Source organism: Jaculus jaculus, chromosome 9, assembly GCF_020740685.1.
Source record: "Jaculus jaculus isolate mJacJac1 chromosome 9, mJacJac1.mat.Y.cur, whole genome shotgun sequence".
Lineage (NCBI taxonomy): Eukaryota > Metazoa > Chordata > Mammalia > Rodentia > Dipodidae > Jaculus > Jaculus jaculus.
The window spans coordinates 106,490,862-106,505,965 of NC_059110.1; the positions used below are offsets into that span (position 1 = coordinate 106,490,862).

The window sequence follows — 15,104 nt, forward strand, 5'->3', positions numbered from 1 at the left end:
TAAGAGCTCTTTCATTTCTAAAGCCTTATTTAATAGCAATCTATTCTTTCTGATGCATACTTATCTACTTTTATTCCTCTGAAAATATGAAAAGTTAAAGACTTCTATACAATTTTCTAGTTGTTCCCATCATTTCTAATCATACTACCATCTCCCTATCTGTACCTTTGTCAATCTCTCAAATTAAAGGTAATTTTCATGTGTATAGCTAGTGTTGGTTGACAGGCAACTAATTTTTAAAGGGTATGGAGGTTGGCATGTGTAGTCAAGATCTGTCACTAACAGCCTTTGCCAAAGAAAACTCAGATACAATTCTTTTAGACGTCCAGAGAATCTGGATTTGAAGAGATCACTTCTCTGGAAGTGTTTAGTTCCTCTACAAAAGAATACTTGCTCACTACTAGTAAGGACTCATTTCATCTTTTTCCTTTTTTTGTTTTTGTTTTCTTATTTATCGAGGTAGGGTTTCACTCTAGCCCAGGCTGACCTGGAATTCACTATGTAGTCTCAGGGTGGCCTTGAACCCACTGCAATCCTCCTACTTCTGCCTCCTGAGTGCTGGGATTAAAGGTGTGGGCCACCATGTATGGCTTCATTTCATCTCTTTTACAGACTCATTTTAAGTTACTATTTCCCTGTGCTGTGTCTGGAATTACCAAATTGCTAGATTCTTCTAAGCACGTATACTCCTAAAATCCAAAGACGAATATTGTGATGTATATATCACTTTATCAGTATGTAACATACCTCAGAACTGATAACTCAATTATTTTTTGTATTTTATGGTTCAGATCAACTAGTCTGCAATTTTTCCAAAAATAACTTCACCATCCTAGGGCACAAGAGTTAAGAAAACTAGAATCAACAGATACAGAGAACTGACTAAACTAGTAATTCTCTATTGGGAACAATTTTGACCTCCAGGGGACATTTGCCAATGTCTACAGACAATTTTTGTTGTCACAAGTAGGGAGTGCTACTACATACAGTACAAATTAGGGATACTGCTAAACTTCCTAAAATGTAGGAAAGCCCCCAAACACTGGTTGAAAGCATTAAGTGTTAAGGTTGAACATTCTGAAACTTTGCCTAGTGTGACAGCTCATGCCCTTAATCTCAGCATTTGAGAGGCTGAGGGAGGAGCATCCCTGAGTTCCCAAACAGCCTGAGCTAGAGTTAAGTTCCAGGTTAGCTTGGATTTGAGAGAGATCCTCACTCAAATTAAAAAAAGAAAAACAAAAAACTTCAGGGGTCTAGAGAGCTGGATTAGCAGGTAAGGCGCTTGCCTGTCTAACCTAACAACCCAGGTTCAATTCCCCAGAACCCACATTTAGGCAAATGCACAAAGTGGTAAAGGCATCTGGAGTTCATTTACACTGACTGGAGGCTCTGGTGCACCCATTCTGTCTGTCTCTCTTCTATCTCTCTTTGCTAGCAAATAAATAAATATTAAATAAAATGAAAAAGGGACTGGCAGGAGCTCCTTTGTAAAAATAAACCAACAACAAAACAAAGCTTCAACTCAAAGCCCTGACTTCTATGATCTGAATCCCCAACCCACCCATGGCTCTAGGATCAGGAACTTGCTTTTCCCTAGTATTCATTTTTCCAGGCTTAAGGGCACAATATTCTTTGCTTTGTGAAGACTAAAATTTTGCTGACATCTGGTGTTATTTCCTGTTCCATGTCCTTAAAAGAGTTATTTTTTTCCATTTTAGCCAGGCATGGTAGTTCACCCCTTTAACACTTGGGAGGCTGAGATAAGAGGATTGCTGAAAGTTCAAGGCTAGCTTGGGCTATATGAATTCCAATCAGCCTGAGCTACAGTATGAAATCTTAATTCAAAAATCAAGAGAAAAAAAATCATCTTAGTATGATTTTAGGAGTAGAAGTAGAAATAAACCACAATGTTATATAAGACTGATAACAGAATTTTCAGAATTAAATCAAGTAAGTAATTATCAGTAAATCTTCAAAAAAACAAACTTCAGAATTATGAAGAAATGTTTTAAGTTTTGTATTTTAGTGACAAGGTCTCATTATGTCACCCAAATTTGCCTTTAAATAAAATCCTCCTGGCTCCTAGTAAGATTAAAGGCTAGTAATATCATACCTAGCAAGAGGGCTTAATTAAAAAAAAATTGATAAAAGATACACAAAAAATTCACTTACCAAGGTCAGAACGAGTATTTGTGAACAATTCCGCAGGACAAAAACCACAGAGATAATATTTACAAACCTATTGGGGAAAAAATGCTGTTTTAAAATTGTATTAAAGAAGTGCCAAATAATAACCTTTAATTTCTAGATATATTCATCTTTCAACCAAGTATAAGAATAATTTCATTTGTTGAGCTCAATTAGCGCCTTTCAGAATCTAAAATTCCAATGAAAGATGCACAGGACTGACAGAAGAATCACTTATGTTCTACTTTCCACTTAATGTCTCTTGATCCAATACAAAAGCAACTACAAATAAGACATCTTAGAAGAATTTTTTAATAAGAAAAATAGTGGGACCTGGGCTAGAGTGAAAGCCTTACCTTAAAAACCAAAGTAAATAAATAAATAAATAAAATTAGTGGGACTGGAGAGAGAGAGCTTAGCAATTTGGCCACTTGCCAGTAATGCTAAAGGACCCAGGTTCAATTCCCCAATATTCGCATAAAGCCAGATATATGAGATGGCACATGTGTCTGGAGTTTCTGTGCAGTGGCTAGAGACCCTGGCACACCCATTTTCTTTTATTTTTATTTATTTAATTTTTATTAACAACTTCCATGATTATAAAAATATCCCATGGTAATACCCCCCCCACTTTCCCTTTGAAACTCCATTCTCCATCATATCCCCTCCCCATCTCAATCAGTCTCTCCTTTATTTTGATGTCATGATCTTTTCCTCCTATTATGATGGTCTTGTGTAGGTAGTGTCAGGCACTGTGAGGTCATGGATATCCAGGCCATTTTGTCTCTGGGGGGAGCATGTTGTAAGGAGTCCTACCCTTCCTTTGGCTCTTACATTCTTTCTGCCACCTCTTCTGCATTAGACCCTGAGCCTTGGAAGGTGTGGCACATCCATTTTCTATCTGCTTCTTTCTCTTCCAAATAAGAAAATAAAATATATTTTAAAAATAGGGCTGGAGCTGGGTATAGTGGCTCATACCTTGAATCCCAGCACTTGGGAGGCCGAGGTAGGAGGATCACCATGAGTTCGAGGCCACCCTGAGAATACAGAATGAATTATTCCAGGTCAGCCTGGGCTAGAGTGAGACCCTACCTTGGAAAAAGGAGAGATGGCACTTGCCTGCAAAGCTTAACTGAATTTGATTCCCTAGTACCCACATGAAGCCAGATGTACAAGGTGGTGCAAGCATTTGGAGTTCATTTACAGAGGCTAAAAGTCCTGGCATCTTCTCTCTTTGCAGGTCATGGTGGCGAATGCCTTCAATCCCAGCACTGGGAAAGCAGAGTAGGAGAATCGCTCTGACTTCAAGGGCAGCCTGGAGCTAGAGTTCTGGATCAGCCTGGGCTAGAATGACACTCTGCCCCAAAATAGTTGTTTTAAAAAGACTTTTTTTGGTAAGCTACTTATGATATAACGTGATACTTTATTTATTCAATTATGTGTGTGTGTGTGTGTGTATGGGTGTACCAGGGCTGCAAATGAAATCCAGATACATGTGCCACTTTGTACATCTGGCTTTATGTGGGTGCTGGGGAATTTAACCCAGGCCAGCAGGCTTTGCAAGTAAGCACCTTTAACTGCTAAGCCCTCTCCCAAGCTCTAGTATGACACTTTAAAAATTAATACATCTATATAATGTCTAATAATTTCATTCCAGGATTTTTTTTCTTCTGATGTTGGGAAACAAACTCAAGGGCTTATTAATACTAGGCAAGTTTTCTACATCCTCAGCCCTCAAAAAAAAAAGTAATTTGATTTTGTCCTTAACCTATACTGGAAATTTTTACACTCACCAATTCATTACTAAATAACTCTTAGCTGGGCGTGATGGTACACACCTTTAATCCCAGCACTTGGGAGGCAGAGGTAGGAGGATTGCTGAGGGTTGGAGGCTACTGAGACTACATAGTGAATTCCAGGTCAGCCTGAGCTACAGCGAGATCCTGCCTCAAAAAAACCAAACTAGTAATAATGACTCTTAGTAAATTTCTATGTGGAATAAAAATATTAGGATGTTTTGTTTTTATTGAAACGGGTGTTCTCAATGTTACCCAGACTGGCTTTGAATACACTCCAATTTCCTCAGCCCCCAGGCTACTGAATTATAGATTTGTGTCCAGAAACCTGGCCCATAGGTTTTTATTATTATTATTTTGTTTTGTTTATGTTTTCCGAGGTATGGTCTCACTCTAGCTCTAGTTCAGGGTAGCATTGAACTAACTGGGATCCTCCTCCTCTGCATCCCAAGTGCTGGGATTAAAGGTATGCATTACCATGCCCAGCCATTTTTCTTTTTATTTTTTTTAAAAAAAAAAAAGGTTGACTCTTAGACCTCCTTCTCATCCCACTCCAATTCTGTCAAAGGTCTTCTTTGGTAAGGTTATTGGTATTGTGGGGACCAAGAGGTCTGAGTTAGTCTCTAGGGGAGAGAGGGCCACAGTGCCTTAGGCTATTCCCCCCACCCTGAAGCTCTTACACTCTCCGGACTCATATTCTGCAGTTTCCTGGGCCTTTGGCAGGCAAGACAGGGATCTGATTTAGTGTTGCTTTCTCTTTAGACTCTGGATATGTTTTGATGAAGTTTGAGTGACCACAGTGTCTGTGGCAGTTACACTGGAGCTGGTTTTCAGGCTAGCCGTAAGAGCAGTCAGTACTCATGTCACTGCTTCCCGTGTGATGACTTCTGGGCCTGGCTGATTGATAGGGTAGAGGTGACCCATGTCTTAGTAGACCAGAAGGCTCTTTATTCTTGATGTATCTTGGTTCTCCCCAGTATTATCCACCATCTGCCCCACAAAAGCACATTGCCTTTGTGGGGGGTGTTCAAGGTAGGGTCTTACTCTAGCCCAGGCTGACCTGCAATCCTCTTGCCTCAACCTCCTAATTGCTGGGATTAAAGGCATGTGCCACCACTGTATGCGGGGGAGGGAGGAGAGAGAATAAGACTGTGGGAGCCAAGGCCTCTTGTTGGAAATGAATTCCAAAGCTGGGAGTGGTGGCGCACGCCTATAATCCCAGCAATTGGGAGGCAGAGGAAGGAGGATCCCCGTGAGTTTGAGACTACCCTACCTCAAAAAATCAAAAAGGAAGGGGAAGGGGAAAGGGGAAGGGGGAAGGGGGAAGGGGGAAAAGGGAAGTGGAAAGGGGAAAGGGGAAGGGGAAAGGGGAAGTGGAAAGGAGAAAGGGGGAAGGGGGAAGGGGGAAGGGGGAAGGGGGAAGGGGGAAGGGGAAGGGGAAGGGGAAGGAAAGGAAAGGAAAGGAAAGGAAAGGAAAGGAAAGGAAAGGAAAGGAAAGGAAAGGAAAGGAAAGGAAAGGAAAGGAAAGGAAAGGAAAGGAACTCCAGATGCATGCAGCATCTGGCTTTATGTGGGTACTGGGAAACTGAACTTGGGCTGGGCAGGCTTTGGAAGCAAGCACCTTTAATTGCTGAGCCATCTCCCCAGTTCTCCACTCGTATTTCTGAGTCCTACAACTCCATCTCCAAACTCTATCAGTTAATTTTTCTCACTGCTGCAACAAAAATACATGACACATCTTAAGGGAAGAGGGAACTAGAGAGATGGCTCAGAGGTTAAAGGTGCTTGTTTGCAAAGCCTCATGGCCAAGGTTCAATTCCCCAGTATTCATGTAAAGCCAGATGCACAAAGTGGTGCAGCACATGTCTGGATTTTGTTTGCAGTGGCAGGAGGCCCTGGCGCACCTATTCTATCTGCCCCTTCTCTCTCCAACAATAAATCCCAGCACTGGAGTGGAAGAGGTAAAAGGACCACTGTAAGTTCAAGGCCAGCTTGAGACTACATAGTGAATGTCTGGGTTAGAGCTAGACCCTCCCTCAAAAAAAATAATAATAAGCCTGGCATGGTGGCACATGTTTTTAATCCCAGCACTTGGGAGGCAGAGGTAGGAAGATCAACATGAGTTTGAGGCCACCCTGAGATTACACAGTGAATTCCAGGTCAGCTTGGGCTGAAGGGAGGCCATACTAGGAAAAACCAAAAACATCTGATCATCCTGCACCCAGAGTCAGGAAGCAGGAAGTAATGAATACTGACACTTACTTAGTTGGCCTTCCTGTTGATTCAGTCCAGGAACTCATCCCATGGAATGGTGCTGTGTACATTATGGTAGGTCTTCCACCTAAAGTAATCTTATCTAGAAACTGTCTCATTACCATGCCTACTAGATGACTAGGTCCTGTCAAGTTGACAATATTAACCAGCAATATTCTTACAGTATAAATTGCTTATTTAAAAAAAAAAAAGACTAAGGTTGAAGATATAGCTCAGTAGTAAAGTGTCTGCTTAATAGATGAGGCCATAGGTTCAATGCCCAGTACTACAAAAATAAAACAGGGGCTGGAGAGATGGCTTAGCAGTTAAGCACTTGCCTGTGAAGCCTAAGGACCCCGGTTTGAGGCTCGATTCCCCAGGACCCATGTTAGCCAGATGCACAAGGGGGCGCACTCACCTCACCCAATCATTCTCTCTCTTTCTCTCTCTCTCTCCTTCTGTCTGTTGCTCTCAAATAAATAAAAAATAAAAAGAAATTAAAAAAAAAAACAGGAAAGACAATATGCTTTGGATATTAAATGTTTATTCAACTATTTCTAAACTTTCTTAGCTAGCAATAGTGATGCTTATCTGTAACATCAGCACTAAGAAGCCCAGACTGGAGGAAATTGAGTTCAAGGCCAGGCTGAGCTATAAATGATACCTTCTCTCAAACAAACAATAGAAACATCCACTTGTGGTGGCTTATGTCTGTAATTCCAGCATTTGGGATCATCTGCTGGAGTTCAAGGGCAGCCTGAGCTCTAAATTCTTTTTTTTTTGGTTTTTCGGGGTAGGGTCTCACTCTGGCTCAGGCTGACCTGGAATTCACTATGTAGTCTCAGGGTGGCCTTGAACTCACGGCGATCCTCCTACCTCTGCCTCCTGAGTGCTGGGATTAAAGGCGTGCGCCACCACGCCCAGCTCTAGCTCTAAATTCTAAAACAGATAATTGTTCCCTGACCCTTACAACTAAGTTTGTTCCCTTGTGAGTTCTTTCCTAACTCACAAAACCTAACTTTTCCTATTTTTTCCCTTCCTTTCTCTTCTTTAAATGCTGAAAAATCCTAACTATACTGTCCCTCACACTTTGGGGCTTTTGTCACCTTTTTGTCAATAAATCTCTTGTTTAGAAAAGTCAGAAAGAATGGGAAGGAAGGGGAGAAAACAAAAAAGAGTTTTGCCATTTAATGGCACATCAAAACTATTTTTTTGTTTTGTTTTTCAAGGTAGGGTCTTACTCTGGCCCAGGCTGACCTGGAATTCACTCTGTAGTCTCAGGCTGGCCTCAAACTCACGGCGATCCTCCTACCTCTGCTTCCCGAGTGCTGGTATTAATGGCATTCACCACCATGCCCGGCTCATCAAAACTATTTATTACTCTATCCTATATACTTTAAGTTGGCCTTGGCTTGGTTATTTCCTCCATTCCTTCCTTTCTTTTTCCCTTTTGTGCTGGGACCCAGGACCTGGACACATTGCTGGCAAGGGCTTTAACCATTTAACTACAGTTTCCATCCAGTCCCTGGACTGTTTCTAACTCTCCCGAGGGATTAAGAGACATTTTTAACATAGAAAACTTGGTAGTACAGCCAACCAGGCATGGTGGCTCACACCATAATCCCAATACTTGAAAGACTGAGGATGAATTGCTCCAAGAGCTGGGGAGATAGCTTAGTGCTTAAGGCACTTGCCTATAAAGCCTAAGGACCCAGGTTTGATTCCTCAGTACCCACATAAGTCAGATGCACAAGGTGAGTATGCATCTGCAGTTCATTTGCAGTGGCTAGAGGCCCTATCGCACCATTCTCTCTCTCCCCTAAATAAATAAATGAAATTGCTCCAAGTTCGAGACCAGGCTGAGTTACACTGAATTTCAGGTCAGCTCTCCACCTCCTGTTTTCCCTCCTCCCCAAAAACTGGTAGTCTGTATATGGGTATTATAAATGAAGTTATCAGTGTTGATAATAAAAATAAATCTAGCTGGGCATGGTGGCACACACCTTTAATCCCAGCACTTGGGAGGCAGAGGTAGGAGGACCACTGTGAGTTCAAGGCCACCCTGAGAGACTACCTAGCAAATTAGGTCAGCCTGGACCAGAGTGAAACCCTACCTTGAAGGGGGAAAAAAAGGCTTATTTATTTATTTGAGAGAGAGAGGCGGGGGAAGGGAGGCAGGCACATATAGAGAGAGACAGAATGTGTGCACCAGGGCATCCAGCTACTGGAAACAACTCCAGATGCATGCACCACTTTGTGCATCTGGCTTACATAGGTAATGGGGAAACCAAACCTGGGTCCTTAACGCTTTGCAGGTAAGTGCCTTTACCACTAAGCCATCCCTCCAGCCCCAGGCTATTTCTTTTTTTTTTTTTTTCCATGTCTCCCCATTCACAATACAGACCAGGCACAGTGGCTCAGGCTGGGGTGTACTTGGGGTTAGGTTTCCTTTGCCTCCTCTTTCTATACAGTCAGTATAAGAACACACAGCCTGTGGTAAGCAGTAGGAGGCTCCCAGGCTATTTCTTTAACTTAGTCATTGTCTTTCTAGATATCTACTCTGCAAATGGCTCAGATGTACACGTATGTTTACTGCAGCCTGACAAGTAATGGCAAAAGAATTAGACATAATCTATACATCCAATGAGAAAAAATCAGTTAAATAAATTAAGGTAGATAAACACGTACTAACAAGAGTGTCTAAATTTTTAGGAAAAGTCTGGAGAAATGGGTCAGCATGTTAAGAGTGCTTCCTACATAGTATGAGGGCCTTAGGAAGTCTGAAATGACAGTTTGATACCCCAGTACCCATGTCAACAGCCTGTTCACACCTGTCACCCCAGTTACATGGGGATCAGAGACCAAAGAATCTCTGGAGCTGACACATACAACAAGCTCCAGAATGAGAGTGTGTGTCTGAAGGAAAGTCATGTGCATAGGTAATGAAGGGGACACCTGACATTCTGGCCTGGCATGTGCGCACACACAGAATACTGCATCTGCATACACATGCATACACTATACCACACCACACATGGAAAAAAAACCTCCAAGCAGAGTGTGGTGGCACACACCTTTAATCCCAGCACTCGTAAGGCAGAGGTAGAAGGATCACATTGAGTTCAAGGCCACCCTGAGACTACACAGTGAATTCCAGGTCAGCCTGGGCTAGAATGAGACCCTACCTCGAGGGGGGGAGGGAACTCCAGAAACATGCCAATTTAGAAATTATTTGAGGGTTGGAGAGATGGCTTAGCGGTTAAGTGCTTGCCTGTGAAGCCTAAGGATCCCTGTTCAAGGCTCGACTCCCCAGGACACACATTAGCCAGATGCACAAGGGGGCGCATGCGTCTGGAGTTCATTTACAGTGGCTGGAGGGCCTGGCCCGCCCATTCTCCCTCCCTCCCTCTATCTCTACCTCTTTCTCTCTGTCACTCAAATAAATAAATAGAAATAAAATAAAAAAATAATCTACTGATAATTAAAAAAATAAATTATTTGGCAATGAAAAAAATGAAAAAAGAGATTCATTGTTCACTTCCATTAAACTTTAATATTTATAGCAAGTATTTACTTTTTCATACTAATTTTTAAATATTTTATTTCTGGGAGAGAGAATGGGCACACCAGGGCCTTCAGCAGCTGCAACCAAACTCTAGACACATACACCACCTTGTGCATCTGGCTTATGTAAGTCCTAGGGAATCAAACCTGGGTCCTTTGGCTTTGCGGGCATGTACCTTAACCACTAAGCTATTTCTCCAGTCCTCATATTAATTTTTAAAGGGTCTAAACCCAAGAAAAACACTAACATGGTAAAATCAATTTTTTTTTTTGTTTTTGTTTTTTCAAGGTAGGTTCTCACTCTAGCCCAGGCTGACCTGGGATTCACTATGAAGTCTAAGGGTGGCCTCAAACTCACGGCGATCCGCCTGCCTCCCGAGTGCTGGGATTAAAGGCATGCGCCACCACGACCAGCTGGTAAAATCAATTTCTAATACATATAAAGATATAAACCACTATTACCACTAATATTCATGCAAGCCCTGGAATCATGTAAACAATTTTTTGTGTTTGTTTTTCAAAGTAGGGCTTTGCTTTAGCCCAGGCTGACCTTAAATTCACTGCACAGTCTCAGGGTGGCCTCAAACTCAAACTCACTGCCTCCCTAGTGCTGGGATTACAGTTGTGTGTCACCATGCCAGCAAAGAACATTTTAAAAAATTATTTATCTGCAAGGAGAGAAAGAGAGAGAGAGAATAAGAAATATATGAGGCTGGAGAGACGGATTAGTGGGTTAAGGTGCTTGCCTGAGAAGCCTAAGGACCTAGGTTTGATTCCCTACGACCCACGTAAACCAGATGCACATGGTTGGTGCACGTGTCTGGAGTTCATTTGTAGTGGCTGGAGGCTCTGGCACACCCATTCTCTATACATAAATAAATATCTATTTTAAAAATAAAGAGAATGAATATATGATCAGGCACATCAGGGCCTCCAAATACTGCAAACAAACTCCAGACATATGTGCCACTCTGTGCTTTACATGGTATGGTGATTTGAATAGATAGCCGACAATATATTCAGGATTTTATTATTAAAGTTTGTAATTTAGATCTGCAACCACTTTGGCTAGAAGAGGTGTTACTGTGGGTGTATCCCAGGGTCCAGCCTCTAAAGTGTGGGGTGGATTTGGAATTCCAGTCTAAAGATATACAAAGTGCTTGAGTTTAGCATGGAGCTCCTGAAGTGTGCTTGCTTTCACATTGTGGTGGTTTTTGGCTCAATAGATAAATAATCTAAGCCAGGCCACCTTTAATCTCACTACTTGGGACAGGCAGAGGTAGGAGGATACCTGAGAGTTCAAGGCTACCCTGAGACCACATAGTGAATTCCAGGTCCAGGTCAGTTTGAGCTAGAGCAAGATCCTACCTTAAAAAAAAAAAAAAAAAAATCCAAGAGGTTCTGTCTTTACTACACCCCACAGTAATCCCACTATCAAGTTCACAGGCTTTGCATCTGGTCTTGACCACTCACCCCCCCCACACACACACACACAGAAGGCTGAAATGCCAGTAGATGCCAGTAGAATAATATGCAACTTATTGAAAACATGGAATATCTAGCACAGGTAGGAGGATTGCTTTGAGCTCAAGGCCACCCAGAGATGACAGTGAATTCCAGGTCAACCTGGGCTAGAGTGAAACCCTACCTCGGAAAAACCAAAAAAAGTTTAGGGGCTGGAGAGACAGCTTAGTGGTTAAGGCTACTGCCTGCAAATCCTAAGGACCCAGTACCCATGTAAGCCAGCTGCACAAGGTGCTGCATGCGTCTGGATTTTGCAGTGACTAGATGCCCTGATACACCCATTCTCTTTCTCAAAATAAAATAAACTAAAAAAAAAAAAAAAAAACCTTGAAGCTGGGCGTGGTGGCACATACCTTTAATCCTAGCACTAGGGAGGCAGAAATAGGAGGATCTCCAGGAGTTCGAGGTCACCCTGAGACTAGAGTTAATTCCAGGTCAGCCTGAGATAGATAGAGTGAGACCCTACCTTGAATAAATAAATAAATAAGTGGCTGAAGGAATGGCTTAGTGGTTAAGGTGCTTGCCCGCAAAGACAAAGGACCTAGGTTCAACTTCCCAGGACCTATGTAAGTCAGATGCACAAGGTGGTGCATGCCATCTGGTGATCCTTTGCAGTGGCTAGAGACTCTGGCACACCCATTTTCTCTGCCTCTCTCTGAAATAAAATGGGGAGTGGGCTGGAAAGATGACTTCATAGTTAAGGCATTTGCCTGCGAAGCCAAAGAACCCAGGTTCAATTCCCCAGGACCAACATCAGCCAGATGCATAAGGGGCAAATGCATCTGGAGTTCATTTGCAGTGGCTAGAGGCCCTGGCGTGCCTATTCTCTGCCTCTCTTCTCTGACTGCAAATAAATAAAATTTACTTTTTAAAAATTATTTAAGGGGAGGTAATATGATGGAGAATGGAATCTCAAAGGGGAAAGTGGGGGGGAGGGAATTACCATGGGATGTTTTTTAATAATCATGGAAAATGTTAATAAAAATTTAAAAAATTAAAAACTTAAGCCAGGTTTGGTAGCACACACCTTTAATTCCAACACTGGGGAAGCAAAGGTAGGAAAATCCCTGTGAGTTCTGACTTTGAAGCTAGCCTGAGATTACATAGTGAATTCCAGGTCAGCCTGGGCTACAGTGAGTCCTTTTCTTGAAGCCCACCCCCTCAAAAAGAAAGCAAAAATGCCATAAAGTGGCTGGAGAGATGGCTTAATGGTTTAGGCGCTTACCTGCGAAGCCAAAGGACCCAGGTTTGATTCCCCAGTGCCCACATAAGCCAGATGCACAAAGGGGCACATGAGTCTGGAGTTCATTTACAATAGCTAGAGGTACTGAAGTGCCCATTGTCTTCCCCCCTCTCTCTTTCTGCTTACAAATAAATAAATTAAACTAAATTTTTTAAAATGCCATAAAGGAAAAAGGGTCAGGAAAACCACAAAAATTACTTAGACTCCTACGGTGACAATTGGTGAGAATAATATAAAAATTCACATAACAGATTGACATCTTCAAATCAATCACCTATGTGACTAAACTTCACAAATACCCTACCTGATATAATCTACTCTAAGAATGTCGGATTCGGGTAGCAGATACAACTTTAACCGAACACATTTTTAACGGAAAGGATTCATCTACCATCCTATTTTACTCTCCCCAAAGCCTATGATTAAGAACAACAACTTGCACTCCTGAAAAACTATCGGTTGGCCAAGTGTGGTGGCAAATCCAACCCCAGCACTCAAGAGGCTGAGGCTGGAGGGCTACAAAATCGAGGCCACCCAGGCCTACAAGGAGGGACTGTCTCAGAAACAGCAACAAAAAAGCCTCAGCTGAACTATTTCCTCATACTTGGGCTAACAACTGCTTTTAAACTGTTTGTAACTGCAAAGTGAAATGAAGTCACAGGTCTATTCTTCGGGGAAGATCTGAAACACTACACCACACGTTCAAGAATAGGGTTTTTAAATCTGAAATAATTCACAATAATTGCAGAGAGCCAGCTTCACACACTGGTGACCAAGAGTTTGAGGATTAATTAGGTTTAGCGTCGCCAATTACTTGCCGGGAGACCTTGGGTGGGTCTTTCAAAGTCTCACCTGTGAAGCTAGGGTTACATCCACCCTTCTCGTGGAAGGCTCGAAGGAGTGAAAGGAAGACTTGACAACCGCCCACCGGGAAGGCTTGACACAACTACCAACAAACGGTATTTGCAAATCATGTCGATAATGCCCACCAAGTCGTGACTCACGTCAAATTTCTACTTTTTACCTAAGAAGGGTCGAGACGGAACCATTCCAAAATAAGACACTGCCACGACGTGTTACCACGAACACAAGGTCAGAAATCTCCAGCGTTGAGATACAACGGCAGAACCCAAATAACGGAGGCGTGTGTCCTTCCCCGCCGCGGAGAAACCCAGCGCCGCTAGACGCGCTACAATGCGCCCCTCCTTCCTTTCCCGCGTTTCCGGGCCTCACCGCGGTGCTCTCCCCGGACTTCCTCCACCCAACAACAAACCACCCCTCTACCCCGGTTCCGGGCGGAATCCTCCCTCCGGGCTCCCGCCTCCCGGGTCCCCGCAGGGTCTGACGCCCGGCCCGCGCCGCGCCGCGCCGCGCCTCCCTCCCTCAGCCCAGCCCGCTCCACGGCGCCGGGCACCGGCCCCAGGCCCGCGGGACTTACGCTCTCGTGGTCCCACCGCACGTTGCTGCGCTTCTCATCCGGGGCGAGGTTTCGGTCCCGGCCCATTAACTCATCCAACAACTGCGCGGCCGAAATCATGGTGCTTCCTTTGGGCGGCTGTCCCCACCAGCCCTGGCACCCCAGCGACCAAAACACCGGCGACTCGATCGCCAAAGATCCCCCTCGGCCCCACTCTCAAGCCCGAAAGCCTCTCTCCTGAAGAGGAGCCGACAAGACAAAATGGCCGCCGCTCGGCCGCCTACCCAGCATGCCGTGCGCCCGCCCGCCCTCCGAGACACGCCTAAGACCCCGGCGCTGCCAGGCAAGGCCCGGGCTTCGGCAGCAAGGGGCGGGGCTCCGCAGGCCCCGCCCACGCCCCGCCCATCCCGCCCCGCCCCTGGCTGCGCTCCCCAACCTGCGTGTCTGACCGCCGCGGCTCTGGAGCTTCCCGGGCTTTTTCACTGGGAAGCGGGAGTCTGTGAATGCGTCGACGCCACGCGCGAAATGGAGAAGAAACAACCCTCCTTTGTCTTAAGTGGTGCCATGTTCCGGTGAAGGAAACTGGGTCCGCAGGCTGCGTTCGGGCCGAGACTCCATTTTCCTAGTCTCTGTGGGCACTGCCTCCTCCACCTGCCTTTGTCCGCTTTCCACAGCTTCACAGGGGGGAAAGTCAAGGGACACAGCAGGTGGAGTTCGAGGATTCAGTCTTGATGCCTTCCATCCTGGAATTAAAAGTTGTTTCAACACTCGGGAGGCAGAGGTAGGTGGATCACTGTGAGTTCAAGGCCACCCTGAGACTGGATTCCAGGTCAGCCTGGGCCAGAGTGAGACCCTACCTCGGAAAAAAAAAAAAAGTTTCAAGACGGGCGTGGTGGCGCAGGCCTTTAATCACAGCGCTCCCAGGTAGGAGGAGACTCCATAATGAATTCCAGGTCAGACTGAGCTAGAGGAGACCATACCTTGAAAAAAATTTTTATGTTTAGCTGGGCATAAGACCAGCAGCACTAGGGAAGCTGAGGCAGGAAGATTGCTGCCAATTCCAGGCTGACGGTAAATATAATAGTAGTAAATATAATATCTTGTCTCAGTAAAAAATAAA

The 15,104-nt window shown here is 44.1% G+C and overlaps 1 protein-coding gene and 1 non-coding gene across 5 annotated transcripts in view; both read right to left on the bottom strand.

Annotated features, from left to right (window-relative positions):
- The window catches only part of Luc7l3 (LUC7 like 3 pre-mRNA splicing factor), a 40,707-nt gene extending 26,439 nt beyond the window's left edge, over positions 1-14,268 (bottom strand). For all 4 annotated transcript variants that reach the window (XM_004655613.2, XM_045158869.1, XM_004655614.3 and 1 more), the window contains exons 1-2: positions 14,006-14,268; positions 2,173-2,239 (exon numbers count right to left, since the gene is read on the bottom strand). In XM_004655613.2, coding sequence (XP_004655670.1) covers positions 2,173-2,239; positions 14,006-14,104 — 166 coding nt within the window. In that variant the 5' untranslated portion in view covers positions 14,105-14,268. The remainder of the gene's footprint in view (positions 1-2,172; positions 2,240-14,005) is intronic.
- Positions 8,614-8,749, bottom strand: LOC123463867. Its single transcript, XR_006639238.1, has one exon. It is a non-coding gene; the product is annotated as a small nucleolar RNA SNORA51 (small nucleolar RNA).
- Positions 14,269-15,104: the final 836 nt, after the last annotated feature.